Here is a 25409-nt window from a genome sequence, read left to right on the forward strand (position 1 = left end):
TTCAAGTTCCATCCATTTACCTAAGAATTTCATGAAGTCATCATTTTTAATGGCTGAGAAGTACTCCACTGTGTAGATGTACCAAGTTTTCTGTATCCATTCCTCTGTTGAAGGACATCTGAGTTCTTTCCAGCTTCTGGCTATTATAAATAAGGCTGCTATGAACATAATGGAGCATGTGTCCTTGTTAAATGTTAGAGCATCTTTTGGGTATATTCCTAGGAGAGGTATAGCTGGGTCTTTAGGTAGGTCTATTTCCAATTTTCTGAGGAACCTCCAGACTGATTTCCAGAGTGGTTGTACCAGTCTGCAATCCCACCAACAATGGAGGAGGGTATTTCTTTCTCCGCATCCTTGCCAGCATCTGCTGTCACCTGAGTTTTTGATCTTAGCCATTCTGATTGGTGTGAGCTAGACTGTTGGGATATTTTATAGTCAAGAGCAGTAGTTCTAGCACTAGGGAGGCTGAGACAGGAAAACTGCCACAGTTTGAGGTTAGCTTGGGTTGCATAGTGAATTCCAGGCCAGACAGAGCGATGGTATAAGACCCTGGCTATAAAACAAAGACCAAGGAATGAGATTTTCTTTCAAGTTACATTAGGTAAAAAGGGCAAAATGAAGAGCTGCATTTGCAATTTTCTATCAGATAGGTGGTGTGCAAGTATATACACGTAACATACAGCTGCATTATAACTGCATATATTTATATATTCATATGTATTATAATACATTCATTTTTAATTAAATTACACATTGAGTTGACTGTGATGGCTCACAATTCATGTCAATCTTTTCAGCACTTCAGTGGCTGAAGAACTGATAAAGTTCAAGACCAGTCTGGACTATAGTGTGAAATCCTGTCTTAAAAAAGTTCACAACATAACATACTGCTTTTATTTACATAATAAGCATTACTTATATACTGTGTATTAAATATCAACTAAATATACATTATGTTGCATATTAGATTTATTTAGTATCAACTATATGAATGTTGCTTACATGTATGTATGTGAACCACATGTACCTAGTACCTGTGGAGGTATGAGATCACCTGGAATTGAAGTCACAGAGCCATAGTGTGGGTGCTGGGAACAGAACCCAGGACTCCTCCAAGAGTAGCAAGTACTCCTAACTGCTGACCCATCTCCCTAGCCCCATATGTGTATATTTTTAATTTTATGTTTTTGCTTATAGATTATCTCTGAGCATAGAGTCAAGGAATGGAGAGAGAGAGAGACCACTAGAATCATGTGTAAAGCTAGGAGTATTAATTCCTGCTGCAAGAAAAACTCTATACCAGAGAAACTAAATAGAAGAGAATTAGTAGAAGAGGAGATGGATGAATTTTTACAGTATGTAGGCCTCTGCTCAATGACTGAGGTGTTTAAGGGAGGTAAGCATCAACTCTGAAAAGAATGTTAGCCATCAGCTAGAAAACAGTGAGAAACAAAGCAGGGTTGAGGCACTCTCGGTAAATAAAGAACTGAAAGGTTGCTAGATGCTGTTTTCCGTTGGTCTTGTCATTTGCCCTGTCTGTGTATTAGGTACATCAGAGACCATTTATAGTGAGTGCTTTACTTTCTCAGTCTTCAATCTGTGTATGTTAAATAAACAAAGCATTAAAAAAGAATGAAAATAAACATTCTTCTTAAACGTACTTCTTAAACATAGATCTCTCTCTCTCTCTCTCTCTCTCTCTCTCTCTCTCTCTCTCTCTCTCACACACACACACACACACACACACACACACACTCCTTTTCAGCCCACATTTCTGCATTTCCACTCTACATCAAGAGCTTCATTCATTCCTTTTTTTTTTTTTTTTTTTTTAAACCTTTCTATGGAGGTTGGGTGCACGGGTCTTTTTTTTTTTTTTTTTTAACAGAGATTGTAGTAGAAAGGAGAATAGTTATAGCTAGCAAGAACCTTGAGAAAATGATAGAGTAGATGTCTGGGTGTTAGCTACAGACCCAGCACTCAACACTTCAGATCCTGGTCCCTCGCGGTCTCATTATCCTTTACGATCACGATAAGTCCTGCATCTGTGGACGCCACAGCAATACACTCTCTTCCACATTTACTTCACCTTAGACGCTCCGGCACTTCGCTTAAAAGCCTTGCCACCTTTTAAGCCCTGGGTGGTTCAGAGCGTCGGTTCTGCAGCCCATCTCCTGATTAGTCAACTGTCCTAACTTCTCTCCGGGGGCGTGGACAAGCTCGATGCTAGATCCGGCTTGTGGTGATGACGACATCGGCGGGCGACGGCGGTGGCCGCTGGAGCGGCCTTGCGGCAGGGTAGGGCTTCCGGGGCCGTAGGCCTGACTCTTCAGAGCTGCTGTCATGGCGGGTGCTCTGTGGGGTTTCTTTTTCATCCTGCTTCTGCTATTATCAGGAAATGCCCACAGCTCGGAGGTGCCTGGGGCTGCTGCCGAGGGCCCGGGAGGTAGTGGGGTCGCCCTGGGAGATCGTTTTAAGATCGAGGGACGTGCGGTTGTTCCAGGGGTGAAGCCTCAGGACTGGATCTCCGCGGCCCGAGTGCTGGTAGACGGAGAAGAGCATGTCGGCTTCCTTAAGTGAGCATCCTGAGGGCAACAGGAAAGCTATTTGGGCGGACGCTGGAAGGGTATCCAGCTGGGACAGCTGTCAGGACCCGCAATGTAGCTGTCAAAAACTGAAGGCACCGGGGTCACTAACGGTCCATGCTGGGAGACCTTGAGAGGGAGTCAGGTACTTCAGCAGCGAGGATGGCGGACAGTGGTCCCAGGCGCCCGAAACATATGGGGTCATTTATATGTAGCCCCATTTTAGCCCCAGTGTGAGGCGGATCATACTTGGGCCCATTTATCTGTTGAGTGCCCCCATCCCCGCCCCCCTGCATTTTGTCTAATGTCTCTGGAACCTGGTTGCTTTCTACATGTCACTCTTCTGGTAGCTTGGTGTTGTGTAGAAAGATGCTAAACAAGTGGGAATTGTCAAAGCCCAAAGGGCTCCCAGTGATGACATAGACTGTAAGGCTAATGGTCCTGCTTCTAAAATTAATGAGCCCTGAAGTCCCTAATCAAAGAGCGCTTTTTTTGGGCCCGAGATTGTGATTATTGTTCTTTTTACGATTGAATTCGTCGAGGGATTTGCGATATTTCAGTCGTCATTTAAGTCAGACCAGGATTGCTTAAGATTCCTTACACATAATTGTACTTTTCTTGTTTTTAAGAGTTTGTGTTTTATATTGGAAGGTGGGATGAATTTCTTAACGCTTTGTCAGCAGTCCGTTTTCTCTCTTCTAGGCATGAATATGATGTTTTAAATTTTGCCACCAGTATTTGGAGTTGAAACTATGAACTGAAAGAAAATATTTCTTTGCAGGCTTTATAGACCAACTTATGATATCTGAAAACCATATATCTTAAATGTGGACATTTAAATTTAAATTGCATATTTCTGCAGGTTGTTGAAGTTCCCTTGTGGTATATTCAACCTCAGATTAAAATGACAAATCGACAATCAGTAGTTTAATGTTTTCTGACACTAGGGTATTTAAATTTTATCCTAACTAATGCTTCATTAATAATAAATTCCCACTGAGATTGGGAAGATAAGGCTTCATTGAGAATTCAACTTCTGCAGTATATAGCAGTTTGAAAAACACCTATTTTTGTTTTGAAGATATTTTACAATTTAATATATTCTATATTGTTAGCTATGCTTAGCCTTGCACAGTGACACAGGCCTAACAACTTGGCTACTGAGGAGTCAGAAGCAGAAGACTGTAAGCTAAAGGACACTCTGAACAACTTAGTTGAGACCCTGTCTCAAAGAAGCAAACGCTGGTGATACAGTTTTGTGGTGGCACTTGTGTGCAAGAGGTCCTGAAGTGACTCCCAAGTACAAATAACTAAATGTTTACTGAAGAAAACATAAACAAGATATTTTCTTTTAAAAAGATGCAACAGAAAGAAAATAACCATTGTTTTATAGTAATTTTTTTCTCTTTTTAGAATCATATTACTTGTCTTTAAGAATAAAGCATATGAGACCATAATTTTCATTTAATATTTATGAACATTTTTTATTACTTCACATTCTCTTATTCATATAGAAGGGCTGGTTGAGAATTGATGTGACATTTATGGTGATAGTCTTGTTGGAAGTAGGATAAGTAATTTGTCTTAAAGCTGTTTTGAATAACAGCACACAAGTTTGACTGTACTTTTGGTTTCTGGGGAAGTAGCTTGGGACTTTAAAAATGGAGATGAGAGAAAATGGGTTAAAGAGTACTCAAGCCATTTTTTATATCATAACATGACTATAAACCACAATTTACTTTTCCAGTCTTCTGACAGGTAGTTGCCAGGTTTTATTGTTGTTGTTTTGGCTTGGTTTTGGTTTGGGTTTGTTTTTATATTATAAGTTTATATACTACTTGTGAGTTTTTTTTTTTAGAATTATTTATTTTATGTATATGAGTATACTGTAGCTGTCTTCAGGCACACCAGAAGAAGGCATCAGATACCATTACAGATGGTTGTGAGCCACCATGTGGTTGCTAGGAATTGAACTCAGGACCTTGAGCAATCAGTGCTGTTAACTGTGGAGCCATCTCTTTAGTCCTTGACTTTTTTTTTTTTAATGTATAGTTTTAGTGTGTGATTCTTATCATCCTCAAAGTCTTGTCCTCCTGTGTTCACTTCCTCACTGTGTTCACAGATGTCTCCTATCATGCCCAACTTTGCTTTTTCTTTCAGTAATTCTGATTCTATTTGTTGAATAGTCATCAGTTTCTTTTTTTTTTTCCCCTCTGCTCAGAAAAAAATGTTTGAAGTTGTTTCTGTCAGGGTCTATCAAGAAGCAGAAGATGACTGGATGTAATGTCCACACTTATGTCCCAGCTCTTTCAAGGGTGAGGTGATAGCATCATGAGTTTGAGGCCATCCTGAGTTATATAGCAAAATTTTTGTCTCCGAAAACAAAAGAGCAGAATATGCACTAACATTAGAATAGTAAACATAGAGTTTAATCAAAGGTTAAAACAGCATATTCTTCCTAGTATGAAGAAACAATCAGATTGTGCAGTACCCTGGAGCTTACAGCCTCAAAAGTATTTATCCAATAATACATGAAAGCAAAACCAACCAAGAAACTACTGCCACCTCTGCCAGAGGGACAAGGAGGGGAATAGGCTACTGGAAACTTGGAAGTGCTAGGGTGGGGTGGGGTGGGGCTGGTATGTAGCCATGGCCCTGAGCCTGGGCCAGTCAGTGATAAAGCTGTGGAGGAAATATTCTAAGGGCATTTTCTTCTGATTCCATAGACAGAGAAAGGTAGAGTGGATCTGGAGGATGTGAGGGTGATATGGCTGTGACATCTGTCATCTCATTGATTGTCAGGGTTGATTTGGCTAGACAGATGTCTTCTAACCCTCACCAGACCACATGCAACCCTCCTGAAGCTTCTAGAACCTCCAAAAAAACCCCTCAGACGGCACATTTGAAAGTGGGTCTGGAGAGTAAGCATGTGCAACTGAGGACTAAGGTATTTTAATGTTTATAGTTCAATTGTGCTTTACCTTAGTCTATACTTGCAATGACATGGAGCACTTTTCACCTTAATTTTTAAATTTCTTTTTTCTTTGAAGTAGCAGTTTTTCATTTTCTAGACAAGTTATTTTTGACTTGCAAGAAGAAATTACCAGCTTTTGGTCCAGTGACTTAAACAAAAGAACTTAGTCGGATTAGAGGAGATAAAGAAAAGATAGATGGCTTTAACTACTAAGTTGTAGGTTTCTATATAACCAGTCAAAAAGGAACTACAGTAAATGGACTATACTATTGAAACATGTTTGTGTGAAAAAGAAAGCCAACAAAATACAAATGAACTACAATAGAATTATCTTTTTAACAATAAGAATATATTGAGGGAACATGATAAAATTGGCACCCTACTTTGTAATGATATACATTGATAATTGTTCTTCAGTAAAAATAGATAGAGCTTCAGAGTAGAAACTGCTCTTTAGTTACCGTCATTTGTACCTGCAGAAGGAATCTATTACTCTGGCATAGGCTCATCTAATTTTAGAAACTGTTAGAATTCGGGAGCATAAAATGTAGGATCTACTTTTGCTGTTTTTCTTTATTTGGGAAGAGGGGCAGAAATCATATAGCCCAAGCTGGCCATGAATTCACTACGTAGTTCAGGCTACCTTCATTGGCAGTGATCCTCTTGCCATACTCTCCTGAATTTTATGATTACTGGATAAGTTCCCATACCTGTGCTTTCTGTTTGGTTCGCTGCTTCCACTTTGTTTGTTTGTTTTTTTGTTTGTGACAGCCGTAACCACTGTAGTAGTTCAGGTTATGTTGAAACTTACTCTGTAGCCCTGGCTGGCCTTAAACCCATGGTAATACTCCTGCTTAAGCCCCCGCTGCCCTTCAGTGCTAGCACTATATTTGGGAGCCACCACATCTTGCTCACTTCTGATGTTGTTTGAGAACTAAGGGGAAATAAGCAAATGCTGTCCAACAGGCAATAAGGTGCTGATGAGAAGTAACTAAGTATGATTTTCCTTTTTCCAGGACAGATGGGAGCTTTGTGGTTCATGATATTCCCTCTGGCTCTTACGTAGTGGAAGTTATTTCTCCAGCTTACAAGTTTGACCCTGTCCGAGTCGATATCACTTCAAAAGGAAAAATGCGGTGAGGATACTCAGTTTATTTTTGCCAAAGTCTAGTTTACTTAGTATGTTGTTACTTATCACTTTTGAAATTTACAGTGAAGGTTGAGAGTCTCTTACTGAAACCACAGTTGTTTCTTAAAACATTTACTCTACTCTTGTTTGTAATCCGAGCACTGAGACTATGAAGTTGAATGATCCCCCTCTAGATGAATGTTCATAACACCTACCATAGTTGTTTACAGTAAAGGTAAGATTGCTTACTGCAGGGGGAAAGTACTATGAAGGTTATAATCTAAATATGGCTTTTAATGTGGAAAACTGTTTAACTTTTTTGAATTAGAAATACTACTCAGGACTTTTTTTTCTTTTGTTTTTTTTTTTTTAAAGATTTATTGCATTTATATGAGTACACCATAGCTGTTTTCAGACACACCAAAAGAGGGCATCGGATCCCATTACAGATGGTTGTGAACCACCATGTAGTTGCTGAGAATTGAACTCAGGACCTCTGGAAGCACAGTCAGTGCTCTTAACCACTGAGCCATCTCTCCAGTCCTACTCAGGACTTTACATTGAGATCTTTTGATAATCCCTCTTCTTATTAGCTACAAAGTTGATCTAGAAGTTTCTGTAGCTTCTCCTTTATACACTACAAATTTTAGTAAAGGGATTATCAGATGCAATTGTAGAGTTTATGTCAAAGTAATGATCTTGATAAAATGGAAAGAGGGGCCATGAGATGACTCAGCGGGTAAACATACACGCCATGGAGCCTATTGATCAGGGTTTGATCTCTGAGACCCACATGATGGAAGGAAGAACCAATTCCTTGAGTTGTCCTCTGACTTCCACAAGTGTACTGTGGCACTTATGTGTCCACAAACATAGGCTAAATAGGTAAAAATGTGTAACCTGGGGTATAAATTTAAAACTTCTCACAAAGTCTAGGAGTGTCCAACTGAAGATTGGAGATGATCCTTGGTTGGTATAACTGGAAAATAGTAGCACATAGAAATGTTTAACTTCCCCAGAAGGTGATGCCCTATTACCTGTTTAAATTCAGAAAAGCATTTCTATTTGCTGAAACTACTTTAAAAGTTCTAAGTAAATAAAAAACAGCAAGTACTGAGCCATCCTGAGACAGAGCCGTGGGTATTAGACATACAGGAACTAGATACGGGCCAAAGTAGTTCAAAGGTGTATTTTAGGTGATTAAAGAAAGGAAGACTTGCTGTCTCTTGTTCTTATTGTAAAGGTTACTACATATAAATTTGTAGCTTTGTCTTAATTAAAATGTTAGTGTTGGGGGGCTGAAGAGATGTCTCAGAGATTAAGAGCACTGGTTGTTCTTCCACACAGGTCCTGAGTTCAATTCCCAGCAACCACATGGTGGCTGACAACCATTTATGGTGAGATCTGGTGCCCTCTTCTGGCCTGCAAGCATACATTTTAGACAGAATGCAGTATATATAATAAATAAATCTTTTTAAAAAAATGTTAGTCGGAAAGGTTAACAGATATATAACAACTAAAGAGAAGTCTATTGAGACTACAACACAGATAAACAAATGGACAATGCAGAAATACATAAATGTTGGGGATATAGCTCAGTGGTTTGATCCTAGTACCAATACTACCACTGAGACAGACAGACAGACAGACAGACAGGCAGACAGGCAGGCAGGCAGGCAGAAAGAATTTGTAATGTAAAAAGTGAACAGTGAGAAATAGACAATTTCAAAGGTAAAGTTGACTATGCGTGAATGACTTATAAGTAAGGATTTTTATTTTCCTTATTTTTTGAGCCAATGTTTTATTATGTAGCCCTGACTGGCATGGGACAATTTTATCCCTCACTATATTCTTATTGTTAAAAAGATAGTTCTATTGTAGTTCATTTGTATTTTGTTGGCCATTTTGTATACACCAACTGTCCTGAAACTCATATAGATCCAGCTGCTTCTGCCTCTACTGTAGTCAAGAGTGCTGGGATTTAAGGCATGTGTTACCAATTCTAGCTGAGAATTTTTTTTAACTGTATTCTCTGGCAAAACACCCATAAAATAAAAGTAAATAATTTTTAGAAGATTTATATTTTAAACCCGAAAGCTGAAATAAGTCTAAGGCATTGCTGACCTAAGCAGTTCTTTGCTTTGTTTGTGTGTATGCTTTCTTTTGTAATAGCCTGGGATTTAACCCAGGACCTTGCACATGTGGGACATGGGTCCTACTTTTGAACTATTGCCTGACCCCTAATCTGGTTTTTCCGTAGAATTCACTTTCTCCTGTTTCCTTATCAGAGCAAGATATGTGAATTACATCAAAACGTCAGAAGTGGTCAGATTACCGTATCCTCTGCAAATGAAATCTTCAGGTCCACCTTCTTACTTTATTAAGAGGGAATCATGGGGCTGGACAGACTTCCTGATGAACCCAATGGTATGTATATAACATTTTACTAATGGCTGGTTCGCTTCTAGCACTCAGAAACTTTAAGCTCCTGTGAGAGGGAAGGGAACAGACAATGAAAGGGATGGGAATTCCACTGTGTATTTTATAGTAAATGCACAACTGAAATAAATATTGGGGAAGATATCAGATTTTATGGGATACTAGATAGAATGAGAGTATGTACTGAGTTGTATATGGAGTTAACCTCCCCATTCTACCTGTATATTAGCCCACTGATAAATGTGCTGTCATTTATTAACCAGCTCATGTTAGTGGGACATGTAATGTTTTATTGTTGTTATTTGAGAAAGGGTCCCATGGATCCCAGGCTGGCCTTGAGCTTGCTATGTAGCTGAGGATGACAGTGAACTTCAGAGTCTCCTGCCTCTACTTCCCAAGTGCTAGGATTACAGGGGTACACTTTCACGCTTATATGTTTGAGAGGTACTGAGGTTCAAACTCAGGCAAGTACTCTATAACACAAGCTACATTCCCAGCCCCGAAATAGGGCTTTCTTTCTTCGCTTTAAAACATGTAGTGAACAGAGAAGTTACCTTGGTGAACTTTAATTAGTTAGTATTAATCTTGAAACTGATACGTGATCCTACTTATAAAATACTAATAAATACTTACTCTAGGAACAAATTTGCCTTTTAAAAATCTGTTTTTAAAAATTGAATTATCTTAGGATTCTCTAAATTTGGATTAGGTTCCGTATTGATAACACTGAGATCATAAATAGCACAGTTTGGAGTCTGTTCATCTGGAGTTTATTACCAGAGCTAATACAGGAGGGCAGCTGAGCAGAGAAGCGTCAGCAATGAGACTGCCATTTTCATCCTCGGTGTTCTCATTTCTGAAATTGCACAGAAGTGTGTCAAGTGCTAAAGGATTCTAGGTCATCTTCAGGGAGAATGTGCCTTGCACTGTACTGCAGGCTCTGGAGGAAGTAATTAAGAGCAGTAGTGCAGTCCTCCGGAAGCAGCCCAGATGGCTCTACAGTGGCCCCTCTGGACACTGGAGTCACCAATCCCAGTGTCAGCTTGCAGGAAGTTTCACTTGGAAATGACTTGTGTTAAAACTGTACTCTTTACAAAGATGGAAGGCACAGGGAAGTGTGGTGTCAGTAAAGCCCAGGCACACACAGCAAGGCCATGGATGTCTCAGACGCTCCACAGCGGTCGTACAGCACCAAGCTGCTCAGTACTGTGTTGGCAACTACATTTTATTCTGTCTACACACTTGAATCTTGAGATTGGTTATTAAAACGGGCTCTGTTTCACAAGCTAAAGTGAAGGAAAAGGTTTCTAATTCTTTTCTCTTGCAGGTTATGATGATGGTTCTCCCATTATTGATATTTGTGCTTCTGCCCAAAGTGGTCAACACAAGTGACCCTGACATGAGACGGGTAAGCTGACTGCCCAGCTGTGGGCTTTTGAGTCTTGCTCTTTCTTTTTTAAAGTGGCATTCCAGACTGGTGTGTATGTGCATGTGTGTGTGTGTGTGTGTGTGTGTGTGTGTGTGTGTGTGTGTGTATGTGTGTGTTGTACGTGCTTATGGACACTGGAGAGTAAACCATGGCCTTGTGCATTCTGCCATTGGAATAGTGCTAGTTTTTAAACCAGTTTTTAAATCTGCTTCAAGATAGAATCTCAGTAAGTTACCCATGCTGGCCTTGAACTGTCAGTCTTTCTGCCTCAGCTTCCCGTCCTATCATTTGGCCATGTTCTGGTGCTTGTTCATTTAGCTGCAGCTCTGGAGCTGAGGCTGAGGCTGAGGTTTTCCACTTTATCCTAGGCCCATGACAAACTCTTCTAAGAGTTTGTGTAAATGCAGTATTACATTTCCTTGTGTTCAATTAGCTGTTTCCATCGGATAAGATGAGTTCAGTTGGTCATCTTGGTAAATGCTAACGTCTTTTTATATAGTTAATACATTGTACTTACCCTCTTTGTGTACCTTACTTGTTACACAGTTGAAATGCATAACCTTAATATGCTTAATATGCCTAATCCAGATATTTTAATCCTTTATTTTTACTTAGTAACATTCTCTTGACAGTACTTACTCAGGGCTGGAGAAATGGCTTAGAGGTTAGGAGTACTGACTGCTCTTCCAGAGGTCCTGAGTTCAATTTTTAGCAACCACATGGTGGCTCACAACCATCTGTAATGGGAACTGATGCCCTCTTCTGGTGTGTCTGAAGACAGCTACAGTACTCACATACATAAATTAATTCATCTTTAAAAAATTATATGTTCTTCTCCAAATTGGAAAATCTAAAAAAATGTGCATAATTAAAAAGAGAGAGAGAACTTACTTAATTTCTATGTTCATACATGCAGATGATTCTGTACAGGGTGAGCACCACTCATATATGATGCTTTCTCCCTGCAGGAGATGGAGCAGTCAATGAACATGTTGAATTCCAACCATGAATTGCCTGATGTCTCTGAGTTTATGACAAGACTCTTCTCTTCAAAATCCTCTGGCAAATCAAGTAGTGGCAGCAGTAAAACAGGCAAAAGTGGAGCTGGCAAAAGGAGGTAGTCAGGCCCATAGCTGTCGTCCCACAAACTTGGCTACACCAGGTGGCATCCAAGTCTTGATGGAAACCATGTGAAGTGACTACTGTAAACCGAGTCATCCTAAAGTTGATCTCGTGCAACTGTTGTCTATGTTAACTTCTTAACACGTTTTGTACTTGGTACACAAGAAAACCCAGCTTTCATCCTTTGTATGAGGTCAATATTAATGTCACTGAATTAATTACAGTGTCCTATAGAAAATGACATTAATAAATTATATGAAGTACTATACATTATGTATATTAAAGAGGTCTTAATCCAGAGATAATTATCTTATGTTGTTCTTTATCCGAGCTTCTCTTTTGAAAATATTTGCTTGGTAAAAGTATGAACACTGGTGTTTTAAGTATGTGGCCATACATTTCAAAATTTCCACCCTAATACAGCTGTAGTGGCTCACAATTGGAGTCCTAGCACTGAAATGACTGATTCAGGAGGATTGCCTTGAAATTGAGGCCAGCCCGGGATACAGAGTAAGACTTTCAAAACTAAAACCCCAAGACCTGCACTCACGGTGAACCTTCTCTTGTGTGGCATGGTGTGTTCCTGGTGCCATTATCATTTTACTGTTACACTTGTTCTTAGAGTGTGGACATGTGAGTCAGCATAGAACCTATCAGAGTTATAGTCTCTGTCCTTGGGATTCACTCACAATCATTGTCTATTAGCTGTGTGCAGTGAGGTGTAATAAAGTACAAAGGTGGATAATAACTCAGCATCTGTCTCAGTAGGGCTGTGTGGGAAGGGGGATGGCAAAGCGAGGGGGATGGCAAAGCGACCCAGCCAGAAACAAAGCCTCTGGCCTCAGGATGGGAAACCAGCCTTAGTGTCAGAGGGACATGGCTCAAAAGGTTTTCAAAGCACTCTTCCTTATAGCCTTAGAGTTCTCTCTGCAGTGTTACGGCATGAGAATATCACAACATTTCAGTTTGGAGAGCTAAATTTACTTCAGTACATCACAAAAGGTTGTATAGTTTTTTCTTACAGGTTATTTTAATTACAGAGACGCTCCTAAACCACAGGATTGGACAAATAGAGTACTTCCATTCCCTCCTTTGCTAAAGGACCCTGTATTGCTTTCTTAACATGAAATTTGAAAACATTACTTTCCAAACTCTACTTTCTCTTTTTGCTTATTTTTGAGACAATGTCCTATTTTGAACCATAGGCTAGCCTTATTACATAGCCCAGGTTGGCTTCAAATATGTGATAACCCTGCCTCAAGCTTCCAAATGCTAGGATTCCAAATGTGTGCCACCATGACCTTCAATAAATGCTTAAGGAAGTAGACAAGTGCTAGTAAAGTTCTTAAACGGGCCTGCATGGAAAAAGTAACATACGGTAAGATCGAGAGGTTGAGAAGGGGCAAGATGGATGACTACTGAGTCAAGGTGTGTCAGTTGGCGGGGGATAGAGTGGGATAGCCACTAAAGAAGAAGTAAACAAGTCTAGCTAACAGAAAGCACTCCCTGAGCAGGGACCAGTGACTAGAGGTTAGCAGATGCCTCCTGAATGTACTGCAAGTCTGAAATTACTTTGTCTCCTGGAGGACAAATTATCTTTTTAGCAAAATCATAAAGGAACACCCTGTTGGACCTGGTAGTGTGGGCCAGTAATCCTAGCTGCTAAGAGGCTGAGGCAGGAGGATCACAGCAACTTCAAGGCCTTCCTAGGCTATGCTAAAGATCACAGTAAAGACAAGGTGAGGTTGGAAATCTCAATGAGACCCTGTCTCAAAACATTCTAAAAAGTTGGTGGAATGCTGGCCTAGTGTGAGAGGTCATGGATTCAATTCCTAAGACTGGATGGAGAGAGTGAGCCAATCAGCCATGTATAACACCAGGATGCTTGAGGCAGAGAAGTAGAATTAAACACAGACTGCACTCAGACCAACTTGTGCTTGAATCTTGAACTAATCATACTGAGTAACCAGGCAAGATTGGGCTGAGGCAATGTGTGGTAGAGCACATCTATAACATGCTGGGCCACAGTCTGGGGCTCCAGTGACCAAATGACAATAAACAATTCAAAAAAGAAAAACTTGGAGATAATGTTAATTAGAAACGTAGGCTTCCCATTCCAGCCTGTCTTACTCCTTGCCTACTTCTGGCTCAGATTCAAATCTCCCATCCAGGTACTAACCAGGCCAGACTCTGCTTAGCTTCCAAGATCAGATGAGATTGGGGGCATTCAGGGTGGTATGGCTATAGGCCCAGCTTTCAATCTTTGACAAGGCTTAGCCGGGGCCAGCAGTATAGAGACAGCTTTTCTTTATATCCTCTTTAGAATAAGTTGGGAAGAACATTCCTGGTAGATAGCTAGCCCTCCTGCCTACCCTGACAGATAGCTCCTGGCTTGATAGGCTTTTCTGTTCTCATTGCTTCAAGTTGTTCGCCTAAAAAGGCACATGTGACTGTGTGCATTTACTTTCGAAGTTATTCTTGCTGCAACTACAGGGAACTCTCCATCTCTGTAATGCTACCTGACTTTGTGAGGAGCTGCGGGGAGCGGGGTTTCTGCAGACAAAAGTTAAGTCCTGTGAGGCAAGAAAGAAATCTGGTTCAACATGACTCGGCAGCTGGTGTTGGTTCGAACTCGTAGAGTCTGACACCGGGCAGTATATTTTAGGCATATTTAAGTAGAGTAAGTATATTTATAGTACAATTTGGAAAGAAAGTTTCCTAGTACAACACAGTCCTGTGTGCACAATGAGGCACGGTTACACTGAAACCCTTCTCAGAATACATGTCTGCTCTACCATACAGTCATACACATAGCACAAAAGTCCTCTCAACTATCAGCTACTTCTGGTCCTGGTTGTTGGAAGCTTGGGGAAACCCTGGCCACACAAACAATGCAAAGGTCATCCTGACTTTAGCTACCTCAGATCCTCCCTGAGGGAGCTCGGGAGAGCTAGATATGGCCCGGTCCTACAGATAGCGCAGGGGTTACCTAGGCTAGTAGCCACCTCCATTCCCAGCCCTCTTGTCAGAAAGCAAATTATACATCTTTTCTCTTGAAAGGACAACCCTGCATATTTAGCATTCCTGGCTTCCCTAGTGAGCACGAGGACCTTGGTGTTCCCAAAAGAATTGGGTTATTAAATAGAAACATTAGGTGTGTCCTAAATAGAGAAGTATTTCAACGTGATGTCTTGACATGTGGCGTGTGGGTAGGAACCAAGTGTGGGGAAAGAAACATCTACTCTCAAGCTGGAGAAGTAGCTCAGTTGGAGAGTGCTTATGCAGCATGAGGGAAACCCTGTGTTCATTCCTCAGTATCACATAAAGTCAGTGTGGTGATGTGCACAAGTAACTCTACCAGGTGGGAGCGGGGGCAGAAGGATCAGATGTTCAAGGTCATCCTCAGCTACCTAGAGAGCTCCTGGCTAATCTGAGCTAGACATTCTGCCTTGCTTTTTTCTGTCAGGCTGTTGATGGGAGCTTGGCGAGTGTGGCAGTCCACATGCACCCCATCACTCCCCACGCATCCTTTCTTGTACCCTTGGCATCCAGGCCCAGACTCTCGATAGTTTTCTTTCTATGCCAAAGAACAGCAGGGAAGAAATTTCGAGAAGGGAAATATTTGTATATGGGGAGAAGCAGAGTCCTCAGTCACCACTGGGGTGATTTTCTTTGGACTGTTCGTGTTCTGTTATTCTGTTTGCCTATATCCCCGAAGGTTGGGGGGCAGTATCTATTTCCTTCTACACCCACAAGCACATTGCATAAATCAGTAATTATTCGCTGAACAAATACGCAACCAGTCACCAGGCTGCCTGGATGGAGACTCGAGTCTGAAAACACAGTGAAAGGAAGATGAATTCTCAAGGACAGTAATCCTCTTATCCCCTAAGCTGTTCCAGTTGCATCTAACAGAGATAGAAAGTGACAGATGCAGTCGCTTTCTGATCTATATTTAGTTGGGAGTAGGAGCTTTCCATGTCACTTGAGGCCTTATGATTTCTTCTCTGCAGAGTCTAAGTGGCCAGATACTTTCTGTTCAAGGACTGCCAAATGCTACTTAATAGCGCTATGAGTTCAAATGAAACGTGTTTATAGATGGTGCTGTGGGTGCAGGGGAAATCAAACTTTATACCCTGCTAGTGGGGATGGAAATTAATCCAGGCCTCATGTCAGTGTGGAGTTTCCTCAAAAGGCTAAGAATAAACTAACATAAGATTCGGCTACTTCTGTGCATAAGCCTGAGGGAATCGAAGAGAGCACACAACAGAGATACCCGCACTCCCATGTTTACTGTAGCACTATTCACATCAGCCCGGTTTTAGAATCAGTGGAGTAGTCTATCAATGGATGAATGGGTAAAGAAAATGCACTATGCATTCACTATGGCATTGGATCATCTACAAACATGAACACAATCATGTGTAGGCAGGAAGATCAAACTAGGGATTGTCATGTTAAGCAAAATAAGCCAGACTCAGAAAGACAAAATGCTCATCTCTTCTCCTATATACAGCATCTATATTAAAATAAAAAGATATGGAGCTGGAGAGATGGCTCAGTGGTTAAGAGCACTGACTGCTCTTCCAGAGTTCCTGAGTTCAATTCCCAGCAACCACATGGTGGCTCACAACCATGTAATGGGGTCCAATCCCCTCTTCTGGTGTGTCTGAAGATAGCTATAGTGTACTCATATAAGTAAAATAAATAAATTTTTAAAAAAAGATACTAAGGGCAGAAGTGGGACTATTTGACAGGTGAGAAGAAAGGGGACAAGAGACGGAGTAGATACAATTAAAATATATTATATATGAAAATATCACAAAGTATATTGTTTTATGCAATTAATGTATGATAAGAGTTTTAAGGTATATGTTTGTACACAATATGATTTCAGGGTAGATGCTAAGCTACTTGGCAGTCACCTCCACCCGGCAGAATTATTGGTAATCTTCCACTTGTTTCCTAAGAAAGTATGTATTGCCATATCAATCATTGTCTTATAAAATACTGTGAATATAAAATAAAACTGAATATAATTTTACGTGTGTGTGTCTATGCATGTGCATGTATGTGCATGTTCGGGTCAGAAACTGACATGGAGTTTCTTTTTCAATCATTGTTTTTTGAGACAGGGTTTCTCACTGAATTTAGAGCTTGCCAGTTTGGGTAGACCGGCTTGCCAGCAAGGCCTAGAAATACTCTCGTGTTCATCTCCTCAGTTCAGGATTATGGGTGCAGACTGACTTTTAAGTGGATGCTGGGGATCTTTAGGCACTTGAGGACCACTAACAATAACCACCAGTTCCCATCTTGTGGTATTCGGAATAAGCGAATGCATTTGCATTATTCTGTTAAAGGTAAAGGTGCCTCTTCTTTCTCCTAGGACGTCATGCATTTATACAAGACAATCATGATCCTGAAAGCACTGCCAAGGACTGGAAAAATGACACTCTTGGGATTGGTGCTCTGTAAGAACATCCTTGGGGACATCTAGTGGTTTGACACTTGTTTAAGATTCATGTTTAAAAAACGACACTAGGATTTTTGGTAGATAGATTGCCATGAAGCATGCTGATGTTAGGTAAGAATGGAGGATTGTTAGACACAATGAGCAAAAACCAGATTCCTTTTGCTTTGACTTCCTTTGCCTAATTACTGATCACAGATGAATTTAAGGCTGTGCTCCCTACCCCCACACATTAGCTCAGGAATCACTAAGGGAGATAGATGTGCACAGTCCCTTGGAGGATTGTAATGACTGTGCCTTCTCTGAGTTTAACGCGAACATGTGAGTTGGTCTTTTGTTGGTTATCATTTACTGTCTCCATAGTAACTTGTTCTACTGTGTGTCTTTATAGCTTTCAGTAACAGTAGCTGCTGAGGAGGGCGCAGCCCACGTCTGTTTCTCTAGGACTCGTGGGTTTAGCTTCATGGAGAGCTCTTGAACCTAGTACCCGATAGAGAATTGCTTCATAGAGACATCCAAGTCCACACAGTCCTTTTTGTACATTGAGGGTCCAAGGGATGGGTGGGTATTTAGGAAACAATCACTACTGAAGAGTCAGCACTTTAGAGAAAAGTGGTGAATATTTTGTTGACATCAAAACACAAGTAGATGCATGATTTTTAAAAATCAAACACTGAAAGAAAATGGCTAAATGTAAAAATGGCTTTTTACATCTTTTTATTTTGTCTGTGTGCCATCAGAGGACAGATTGCAGGGACTGGCTCTCTCTTTCCACCACACAGGTCCCAGGTTTGGAGGCAAGCAACTTTATCCACTGAGCCATCTGGGTGTTGTTTATTTGTTTTGTTAAAGAACAGAGGGAAGAAACAGAGACTATTACCTAGGCAATGATGGGATTGGATTTTTTAATTTATTTATTTTATTTATATGTGTACACTGTCACTGTCTTCAGACACACTAGAAGAGGGCACTGGATTCCATTACAGATGGTTGTGAGTCGCCATGTGGTTGCTGGGAATTGAACTCAGATCCTTTGGAAGAGCAGTCAGTGCTCCTAACCACCGAGCCATCTTTCCAGCCCTGGAATGGGATTTTAAAAAAATGTTGGGTAGAGGGACACTTCTCTGAGTAAATCTGTTTATAGTTTTGGTTTTTACAAACATTAATATTTTACTTATTTAAAAAATTAAATCGTGCTGCGGGGTGGCTAATGATGGTTATCCCAGTGCTCAGAAAGCTAGGGCTGGAGAATTATGAGTTCCAGGCCAGCTGGAACTTCCCCTCAAACGAAGGGGAGGGAAAGTGCAAGACCATTGTGGGACTGAAGCTTTACATTGATGGGTAAGTGAGTGCTTGCTTAGTATGCAGAGGGCCGGGACATGAAAGGCCAAGAAAAGCTCAGACCTTCCCCCAGGTTACAGGGTTCTAACCATGCCATGCATGTCAGAGCTCCATTTGGTTCTAGATTAGATCCTGAACTGGAAAAGAAATTCTTATAGTTTGTACAGAGTGTTGAAATTTGAGCAACACTGTAGCCAAGGCAGTTCTTTTTATAGGGGTGCAGTGGTTACATAAAGTAACCCTGTTCTTAAGAAATGCAGTGAGACACTCTGAGGTAAACAGGCCCATGAAGACAGCCTATTCTCAGAAAGCAGAGGGAAAGAAAAAGAAATTGAGAGAGTGCACGTCAATGGGACAAATTTTAATGAGTTGGTAAAATAGATGAAGGGTAAAGAGTTGTTCGTAGCGTTTATTCAGCTTATATAAGTTCAGAATTAACTTCAAAGGAGTTCGTTCTTTTAAAAATGTGTTCTGGCTCCATTCCTAACACAGTCACCCACCCGTCTAGATTTCCTTAAATCAGCAGAGAGCTTGCATAACACTGAACCTCACTGATGAGCTGACATGAGGGAAATGGAGATTAAAGTCACTTACAGTCATGACAAAGTGGGGCTGTTGCCTTTGACTCAGTCTCTGAGAAGAGTTGTGCTTCTAGGTCTGTCCCTAATCCTTGTGCTACAGGAGAAAGGAAGAATTTTAGCCATAGACTTTTTTATCATCATTATTTATTTTTAATTTGGTCATTGGTAACTGAAATGGCAAATCACAGAAAGTAGCACGATGTGTATTCCATAGTTTTACCCTATCTTAAAGAGGGAGGCCATGCAGAGCTGGGGAGAACCCTGGTACAGATGGGTCCGTCATGCTAACCAGAGAACATTCTCCAGTTTTAACACTTTTCATGGAACCGCTGTGTGGCACATTTCCTTAGAATCCAGAACAACACAAGCACAGTATGCTTTCCTGTGATTTGGATATTTACAGTAAACAGCTGTATACCCTAACCCAGGGGTTTAGGAACAGATTTCAGAATTACAAAGAACTGACAGCATCGTTCTCAGAGGACAGTCACCAGAGGGCGGAAGCAGAGGAACATTGACAAAGTGCTTTGTTTAACCAAAACATGAATGGCAAAAACCAAGGTTCTGGGACTTGTCACCAAATGCACAGCCAAGGAGAAACAAATTACATTATTAGCAACATGTAGCATTCGAAAGATAACGAGTTAAAGCTAGAAGTGGTTTATCACAGACGGTTCAGGACGTTGGGGCCCAGAAGGCCTAGAATCTAGTCAGCTTGTGCCCCACCCATGTACCCAGTCCCCATAGTTTACAAGTGAATCTATGCATTTGGAGGAACCCACTCAACACCCTGACTCTAGGAAACGTTTGTTTCCTCCAGTAGTTTGGGGGTGTGCTTTGTCCATGCTAATGGGCATGAGCAGCCCTGTAAACCGGGATACTTTCCAAAGTCCATGATAAAGATCAATTTCTCAAAAGTTAAACCAAAAAGGTTGGTTCTGTGTGATAGTAGAGTGTTCCATGTGTCTCTAGGAACAAGACTCTACCTGTTCCAGTTCCGGGTCCCTTTGCATTAACTGGCTTACCTCTCTATTGTGAATGCTGAATGCCCAGTACAGCGTTAGCATGCCATTTTCGTGGAGAGATTTCTAATTCTGCCAGCAGCCAAGGCCTTGAAGGAAAAGAATCAAGTATGTCCAGAGCTGGTAGAGCAGGTTTTTGAGTGAAGCCACACCCTTCTGGTATCATGTAGGCCTGGGAACCTCTGTCTCGGAGATTTGAGCCAATTAGTATTTCTACTAAGTTCTTGGCAGGTGTCAACCTGCTCTTCACAAAGGCTCCACAGCGAGGAGCATCAGGCATGTTTCTTCTCAACACCAGGCCTCTGCAGGGATAGGATAGAGGACCATCTGGACTAGCCTTGTCCTGCCCAAGAGTCCCCGATCCTGAAGCCTCCTTGGCATGTAACTGTTCTTCTGTAGTTGAAGGAAGAACTCAGGTACACATCTGATTCCCAGGAAACCAGGCTAATTTTTTCATCATCTTAGAAAACGAGGTTGAAAGAGAGCTGGCTTCCACTGAGTGAAATGAAATCCAGATTTTTTTTTCTCTTTGAAATAGGATCTTGTTCTAGACAAAGCTGTCTCTACTATGCAAGTTCTCGGATGACAGCTGTGTTCCACCACGCCCAGCTGAGGTGTAGGGAATCTTTTAACACAGTAGCAAATCAGTATCATCAGATTTAACTACAAAGTCTCTGTCAGGAGTTTCCACCTGCCAGTTGTTCACATACCCTTGCCCTGCCTTAACTCTGGATCTTTCATTAGTTTTACTTATCATTTCATAGCCCTGTGCATGTATTTATTTTCAGAATCATCAGAGAAGCATCTTAATTCACTCCCTCCCTCTCTCTGTCTCTGGAACTCAAATGTGCGGGGCTTTGAGCATGCTAGGCAAGCACTCTCCACTGAGCACCACTTCACTTCCAGTCGCTTTGTATAAAAATACGTAGTTCAGTTAAATTGAGTTTTTAAATAATTCCAGTGTACAAATGTATGTTGGTAATTTTGTTTTTATATCACTATAACTTACACTTTGTTTTTAAAGCTGAAACTTGCATTTGAAACATGTTTGCTTTGGTGCTGGGGGTCAAATCCAGTGCTTTATGCATGTGAGACAAGAATTGTACCACTGGTCACTCCCCCCCCCCCAAAGCTTTCATGTTTAAAGACTATAACCAGCTGCACTGAACTTTCAAGTGTACTTTCCTGAGCTTCTCACTTTTGGGTAAATTTGGATAGGTCTGAACAAGGAAGTTATTTTTTCAAACATGAAAGATCTATGGAGGAGGAAGAGGAGGAGGAGGAGGAGGGGGAGGAGGAGGAGGAGGAGGAGGCGCCCCCCTCCTGTTTGCCAAAGTAGCACACTCTTCCCACACAGAATAGTGATCTGTGCATGGCTGAGTGTGAGTTAGGGGTCTGGATGAGGGGGTTGGAGACTTCAAAGACTCTTAAAGAAATTTAAAAGCATGGAAAAAAATCCTATTTGTTTTCCATATTTTATGTTTGGTTTGTCTTGGAAAGAGATTAGGAAGCAACCCCCCTGAGAACAGCATAAATGAGCCAGCATTCACTGTCCTGGAAAGGATTCTTAACCGGGCAGGACTGCTATAATACAACCAGTTTCTCCTGAGAATACTATATACTTAATAAGTGACTCCAAATGGACACCAAAAAGATATACAATATTTGTCTAGCGAAATATTTACCCCATTGGTAAGCATGAAAATAACTATGAATTGAAACTCCATCATCATTAGTAGCAGAATAAAGGCTCCTCTGGGAGACCAAGTAAGCCAATGTCAGCATCCTTTTTGACTCAAGATACTGATTGTTTGGGGAATCACCATGGTTTCAGTGGGTACAGGAGTTGTCATAGTAATGAAAGGAAGAGAAAGAGCATCGTTCTGTGTATGAACAGGAAAACGTGCCACAGTATAAAGCACACATGATAGCTGCATAATAAATGCTGATTAAGTTACAAACAGTGATATTCTTAGAAGCCAGCTGATCAACACTTGTATCCGGAGGTGAGACTGGCTTACACTCTCCTGATTCTCACTGATATAAGACAATTCCATATAGACACATACACATTGCACAACACCCTGTGACAGAATGCCGCAGGGGAAAATTTCCATCTGGGCTCTACTGTTCTTCACAGATCAGTTCCTGATGCCACTGTTCATGGTGACTCAAGTGTCCTTCCAGAGAAGGGCCCTGAGTCCATCTCTCTGATTCACTGGCAAACTCTAGTGGCCTTGGGTGGCCTTGGGAACAGTCAAGACTCACCGCACATGGCAGGTGCATGTGTGACGACTTCATTTAACAGAAGATTTTGCACCTTGACAAGCCTTCAAGGACTCAGAACAGCAGATGACGTTCTTTAAACAAGCAAACCAGACAGTGATCATTATTCTTTCCAGAGGAGGTGCTAAGGTTTCAGGGTAGCTTGCTGTTTCCTTGCCAATACAATTTCTCTTCTACTTTTTTCTTTTTCCACCGGCAGAGAAGAAGCAGCTTAAAGGTCTTCCTGAAAGTTCTGTTGCAGAGAGCATAGCAGATGGGGTTGATGGTGCTGTTGACATAGCACAGCCAGTAACCCAAGTGCCACAGGGTGACAGGGACACACTTGTCACAGAAGGTGGAAACCAGGACCATGATGTTATAAGGGGTCCATGTGATGATGAAGGCCAGGAGAATGGCGCTCAAGGTCTGAGCCGCTTTCCTCTCTTTGACCAGAACCATTCTCTTTCGTTTGGTCATTTGATGACTGAGGTTGGGATCCAGACCTTTTGTTGAAGGGTCTTTGGACACTGGGAAGGAACAGGGCATGATTTTCACCTTTCGACAGCCATTGTTAGTCTCCTGGGTCCCATCGGCTTTTACCACCAATCGGAACTTATAGGCAACACACTTCTGACTCTTGAGTCTGTGAGCAGCAGCTGGAGACAGAAAGTATTTGGGAGTGTCATAGTCACTGTTTTCAGTCCGGGTGTTCACAACTGTTTCCTTGGTCTCTTGGGTATTGGATTCCTTCCCCGGGCTTTCCTTGGCCTCACTCTTGTAGACCATTTGAAAGACAGGGTCAGTGGTGGGCTTGGCTTCATCCTCCGAAGAGGGGTAGCTGCTACAGGTAGTAACCTGCTCAGCCTTTTCCCAGTCAGCACTTAGGTCAGTGGCCTGGGTTGTCTTTCCTGTTGTTGAGGTGCTTCTACGGGAGGATGACCAGGAGGCCTGATTCCTTTCTCTCTGGGCCAGGCTGGGTCTAGGGCAGCTAAAGAAAGATCTGAGCAGGGTCCTTTGAGCTGGCTTTCTCTTCTTGGCTTCTGCCACAGAATCGGAACCTTGGAGGTCAGCCAGGTCCTTGGTTCGCTTCTCTGTCTCCCGGTAGATCCGGCAGTAGAGTATGGTCATGACGGAGACGGGGATGTAGAAGGCAGCAATGGCAGTCCCAAAAGTGATGGTGGGCTCAGAGAGGAACTGGATCTGGCACTCATCAGGTGGTACTGTCCGCTTCCCGACCAAGTACTGCCAGCAGAGGATGGCTGGCGCCCAGAGGATGAAGGAGACCAGCCATGCCAAGCCAATCATGATGCCAGCCCTCTTTGGGGTACGCTTGGCCCGGTATGTCAGTGGTCTTGTGATGGAAAAGTAACGGTCAAAACTAATCACCAGAAGGTTCATGACAGAAGCGTTGCTGGCTACATAGTCGAGTGCCAGCCAAAGGTCACAAGCCAGACTCCCGAGAACCCAGCGTCCCATGAGGATGTAGGTCGTGTAGAGGTTCATGGAGAAGACGCCAATGATGAGGTCTGCACAGGCCAAGCTGAGCAGGTAATAGTTGTTAACTGTCTTGAGCTGACTGTTGACTTTGAAGGAGATCATGACCAAGACGTTGCCGACAATGGTCATCAGGCTGACCACAGCAGTCACAGCTGCAATAGTAATGACTTCCCACAGTCCATGGCGTTCCAAAGCCTGGTGATTTACCGGGGTGCCGTTGACAGTGCTTTCATTGTGGTAAGACTCCCCTTCCATCCTGGCTCAGGAAATTACATTCAGATTTAGTCCAAGGTTTGGAGCTGCTCTCTGTTTGGCCTTCCCTCCTCTTGGCCAATACCTGGAAGAAACATAAATGGGTCAGTTCCGCTCATCCCACACACTTCTGCATGGTTTTCTTTTCCATTCAGGGCTCATCATTGCTAACAGAATTATGAAATGTATGCAGAGCAAGATGCCGACTTGTTAAGTCTTTTTCTCCCACTTAGAAAATTACTTATTCATTATCAAAACAATTGATAGTGTTGAAATAGTTAAGTATAAGGTAGAAGGCAGAATAAATTTGAATAGCACTCTAAAAATATATATGCACACATCAATGCATTGGATAACAGTATAGCAATATATATATATAATTTTATCATTGCAAAATTCTTCTGCCTAATGAACAAGTATTGGGCCTTGAGTATAAAAATTCAAATTGTTTTTTCAATAAAAAACTCTGACATTTTCACACATGTAACACATGAATTTTGTTTATCTTCCTACCCCCTTGCTCTCATTCCTCACTTTTCCCATTGAAACCATTCTTCTTCCATAGAAATCACTAGACCATCAGTAGTAACTTTTTTAAAAAAAAAAATCAGGGCTACTCTTTTAAAACTGTATTAGTTCTTTGAGAATTTCATATGTTGGGTCTGATCATATTCACCTCCCTCAACCCCTCCTAGTCCCACCTCCTTCCTACCCACCCAGCATTGTGTCTCCTTTTACTTTTTTTTAGTGTATAATCCTTTTGCTTTTTAACAACCAATGCATGTATCTTTCATATGTGTGAAACTGCTGCCCTCTTGTGGCACTGTTTTAAAAAGGGGTCGAAAAGGTAAAGGAGAATGAAAGGAAAAAATAGAATTGCTTAAAAGGATGAGAGGGGAAGGGAGGGGGTGCCGGATAGGAAAATGAGGGGGTGGGGTAAAAGTGGGGTTGGGGGAGGGGTAGAGGTGAGTGTGGGTGTGGCAGACTTGAATGTGGGACTTAAATGGGACATGAACATCAGAGATAGCAACCAGAAGCAGTGGGCTTAAAACAGGAAGGCTCACAGTGGGTTAGATGTCAAGCAGAATTCCAGAACTCCCGTTGAAGGAATGTGCAAAGAAACAACGTTTTGGGTGGCTCTTTTTTTTTTTTTTTTCCGGAGCTGGGGACCGAACCCAGGGCCTTGCACTTGCTAGGTAAACGCTCTACCACTGAGCTAAATCCCCAACCCCTAAATATTTTATTTATTTATTATATATTATGAGTACACTGTAGTGTGTCTTCAGACACACCAGAAGAGGGC

The 25409-nt window shown here is 41.6% G+C and overlaps 2 protein-coding genes across 3 annotated transcripts in view; one reads left to right on the forward strand and one right to left on the reverse strand.

The window, feature by feature from the left end:
• The first annotated feature begins 2230 nt into the window (after positions 1-2230).
• On the forward strand, positions 2231-11983 carry Emc7 (ER membrane protein complex subunit 7). 2 transcript variants are annotated; one of them, XM_032903883.1, is made up of 5 exons: positions 2231-2298; positions 6576-6695; positions 8977-9115; positions 10455-10535; positions 11525-11978. In XM_032903883.1, the coding sequence occupies exons 1-5, from the start codon at positions 2246-2248 to the stop codon at positions 11675-11677; spliced, it is 546 nt and encodes a 181-aa protein (XP_032759774.1). In that variant the 5' UTR covers positions 2231-2245; the 3' UTR covers positions 11678-11978. The 2 variants fall into 2 exon arrangements, with proteins under 2 accessions (XP_032759774.1, XP_032759773.1); XM_032903882.1 differs by having other exon boundaries at positions 2274-2576; positions 11525-11983.
• Positions 11984-22348: 10365 nt separating this feature from the next.
• Positions 22349-25409, reverse strand: part of Chrm5 (cholinergic receptor muscarinic 5) — a 51806-nt gene continuing 48745 nt past the window's right edge. Inside the window, exon 2 of the mRNA XM_032903888.1 lies at positions 22349-24191. Within this exon, the coding sequence (XP_032759779.1) occupies positions 22511-24109 (1599 nt within the window). The 5' untranslated portion in view covers positions 24110-24191 and the 3' untranslated portion in view covers positions 22349-22510. The remainder of the gene's footprint in view (positions 24192-25409) is intronic.

This window comes from Rattus rattus, chromosome 5 (assembly GCF_011064425.1).
Source record: "Rattus rattus isolate New Zealand chromosome 5, Rrattus_CSIRO_v1, whole genome shotgun sequence".
NCBI lineage: Eukaryota > Metazoa > Chordata > Mammalia > Rodentia > Muridae > Rattus > Rattus rattus.

Bases quoted from the DNA above. Each gene is read 5' to 3' on its own strand.
- Emc7 (XM_032903882.1), top strand. From the start codon at position 2,344: ATGGCGGGTGCTCTGTGGGGTTTCTTTTTCATCCTGCTTCTGCTATTA. The intron at 2,577-6,575 runs GTGAGCATCCTG...TCCTTTTTCCAG, and splicing joins GAGCATGTCGGCTTCCTTAA to GACAGATGGGAGCTTTGTGG. The intron at 9,116-10,454 runs GTATGTATATAA...TTTCTCTTGCAG, and splicing joins ACTTCCTGATGAACCCAATG to GTTATGATGATGGTTCTCCC.